General features: G+C 63.2%; 1 protein-coding gene across 1 annotated transcript; it reads left to right on the forward strand.

Moving 5' to 3' along the window:
• The first annotated feature begins 416 nt into the window (after positions 1-416).
• LOC116987667 (G-protein coupled receptor 151-like) lies at positions 417-1,620 on the forward strand. Its single transcript, XM_033043947.1, has one exon. The coding sequence runs from the start codon at positions 424-426 to the stop codon at positions 1,618-1,620; it is 1,197 nt and encodes a 398-aa protein (XP_032899838.1). The 5' UTR covers positions 417-423.
• Positions 1,621-2,974: the final 1,354 nt, after the last annotated feature.

Here is a 2,974-nt window from a genome sequence, read left to right on the forward strand (position 1 = left end):
AAGCATCCAGAGATCTCTGAGGCAGAGAATTCCACAGCCGCGTATTGACGCGTAAGTGGGCTGGCTGCAGCCTGCCAGACGAGACCAGTGCTTTTCAACCCAAACGCTCGGGGAGCAATGAGTTAAAATAAAATCCTTCTGCCATTCGCAGCGCTGGGGTCCGCCAGCGTGACGGCGTCAGGGTGAATTAGTTAGAAACCGCTCTTGCGGGCACCGGGTTGAGAGCTTCTGGGCGACGTGCTCGCTTTGACGTGTTAATATATATATTTTTTTTCTTTGCCCTCCCACCCACCCCCCCCCCAAAAAAAACCCTCAGCAAAACACAAAAAAATCCCATCTGCGGTCCTTTATTTTCCAGCCCAGCCAAGCGCTAGTTTTCAGCACCGCTCCATCGAACAGCTCCCAGCGTTGGATTTCAGCACCATGAACATGAACAGCTCCAGCGACCTGTTGCAATACGCCGGCGGGTTTCAGGTGATGGAAGACGCTGAGATGAAAGTCGCCCTGCCCGTGGTGCTTGGAGTCATCTGCCTGGTGGGCTTGGCTGGCAACACCTTGGTGGTGGCCGTCCTCCTGTACGACTTCAGGCAAGCCAAGAGCTCGGTGGCCAACGGCCTCATCGTCCTACTGAGTGCCACCGACCTCCTGATCCTACTCTTCTGCGCGCCTCTCAGAGCCGCCGTCTACTCCAGACCCAGCTGGCCCCTCGGCTGGTTCCTCTGCAAGACTTCCGACTACTTCTTCCAGGCTTGCCTGTCGGCGAAAAGTTTCACCCTGGCCGCGGTGGGGCACGCTCGCTACCAGCACGTCGCCGAGCCCAAGAAGTACATCCACTTCAAGTGCCGGCGCCTGATCGCCGTCACCTGCTCCATCTGGTCGCTGTCCGTCCTCCTGCCAGTCCCACACTGGCTGTTCGCCGACCTCAGGAGGCGTGAGGACCATACCGCCTGCGTGCTGGAGATCCCGGCTCACGCCTGGCACTTCATGAGGGTGTTCGGCGTGGCTTACCCGCTGGTCGTCTATCTCGCCCCCCTTGGCTTCGCCCTGGCTTGCTTGCTCAAAGCCTTGCTGAAGAACGAACCCGCGGGCAACACGAACAGGACCCCGAACCGCAGGTACGAGATCAGGAGGGTGACGGCCATGCTCTTGGCTTTGAGTGGGGCGTTCGCCCTGATGAGGCTGCCCGAGTGGGTGGCCTGGACTTGGAGCAGGTACCGCGGGGTGAGCGGCGCCGCCCCTCCGGTCGCCTTGCTGGTGGCGGCGCAGCTCCTCACCCTGGCCAACTGCGCGGTCAACCCGCTGGTCTTGCTGGCCGCCTCGCAGGACTTCAAGGACGGGGCGAGGAGCGCCTGGGCGGTGGCCACACGGAGGAGGGCGGGCGGCCAGGGTGGGACCTCCACCTTCGGCGAGAAGGTCTGCGCCGCCGCCCCTCCACACGCTGGAGCCGCCAGCTCCCTCTGCGCCCTGCCCACCATCTCCGCCCGCCAAGACGTGGCCATCTGCCGCGACCTGGGCCAGAGCGTCCCGCCCGATGTCCAGCACTTTTGGCAACACAGGGAGAACGCGGCGCCCGTGGACAACAACGACCCCATACCCTGGGAAAGCCAAGAACAGGCGTAGAAGCGGTGATCCCAAAGGCTGGACTCACAACACTGGCCGGCTTTTTGATTTATCATTTTAGTTTGCCCTCTCTCAAATCTACCCCCAAGAGCTGCTAGAGGCAGGGGGAAAGTCTTTTTTTTTAAAGTGTTTCATCACCGCCACCGATTGTCTGTATGTGTTGCTCAGCGTTTGCAAGAGTTATCAATTTCCAAATTGGCGCAGATCGAGCGGAAAAAACCCCGCCTACATCTTTGGAACCGGGCCAAGTCGGCTCTACCCCGCCCCCCCACACCCCAACCCCACACCTCAAACCCCTTCACACACCCCACCCTCCCCCCACCACACCCCAACCCCCTTCACACCCCCCCACCCCCACCACCCCCCAACCCCCTTCACACACCCCACCCCCCCCCACCACAACCCCGACCCCCTTCACACACCCCCACACACACCCCAACCCCCACACACACCCCAACCCCCTTCACCCCCCCCACCCCCACCCCAACCCCACACACACCCCAACCCCCTTCACCCCCCCCACCCCCACCCCCAACCCCCCACACACCCCAACCCCCTTCACACACCCCACCCTCCCCCCACCACACCCCAACCCCCTTCACCCCCTCCCCGCACACACCCCAACCCCCACACACACCCCAACCCCACACACAACCCCAACCCCCACACACACCCCAACCCCCACACAACACCCCAACCCCCTTCACCCCCTCCCCCCACACCCCCCAACCCCCTTTCACCCCCCCCCCACCCCCACCCCAACCCCCCCACACACCCCAACCCCCTTCACCCTCTCCCCCCACACCCCCAACCCCCTTCACCCCCCCCCACCCCCACCCCAACCCCCCCACACACCCCAACCCCCTTCACCCCCTCCCCACACACACCCCAACCCCCACACACACCCCCCCCACACACACACCCCAACCCCACACACACCCCCCCCACACACACCCCAACCCCCACACCCCCCCCCACCCCAACCCCCACACACACCCCCCCCACACCCCCCAACCCCCCTCCCCCCACCCCCACCCCAACCCCCACACACACCCCAACCCCCTTCACCCCCTCCCCACAACACACCCCAACCCCCACACACACCCCAACCCCCTTCACCCACCCCCCCCCCCCCCCCACCCCCCCGTCTCTTTTACAAAATGACTCTTTCTCTGCCGAGTTGCGAGCGGTCTCGAACAGTCTTCGGAAGTCAACAGGGCGCCGCGCGTCGAGGGACGGAATGGGATCACCTCGTAGCCGGCCGAACGGGCCGCTTCTGAACCTTGTGAATTTTGTAGCGGGCAGGGCAGTATTCTGCGTATCGCCAACTTGGACAATGTCACATTTTTAATCA

This window comes from Amblyraja radiata, chromosome 1, assembly GCF_010909765.2.
Source record: "Amblyraja radiata isolate CabotCenter1 chromosome 1, sAmbRad1.1.pri, whole genome shotgun sequence".
In the NCBI taxonomy this organism is placed as follows: Eukaryota; Metazoa; Chordata; class Chondrichthyes; order Rajiformes; family Rajidae; genus Amblyraja; species Amblyraja radiata.

Bases quoted from the DNA above. Each gene is read 5' to 3' on its own strand.
- LOC116987667 (XM_033043947.1), top strand. From the start codon at position 424: ATGAACATGAACAGCTCCAGCGACCTGTTGCAATACGCCGGCGGGTTT.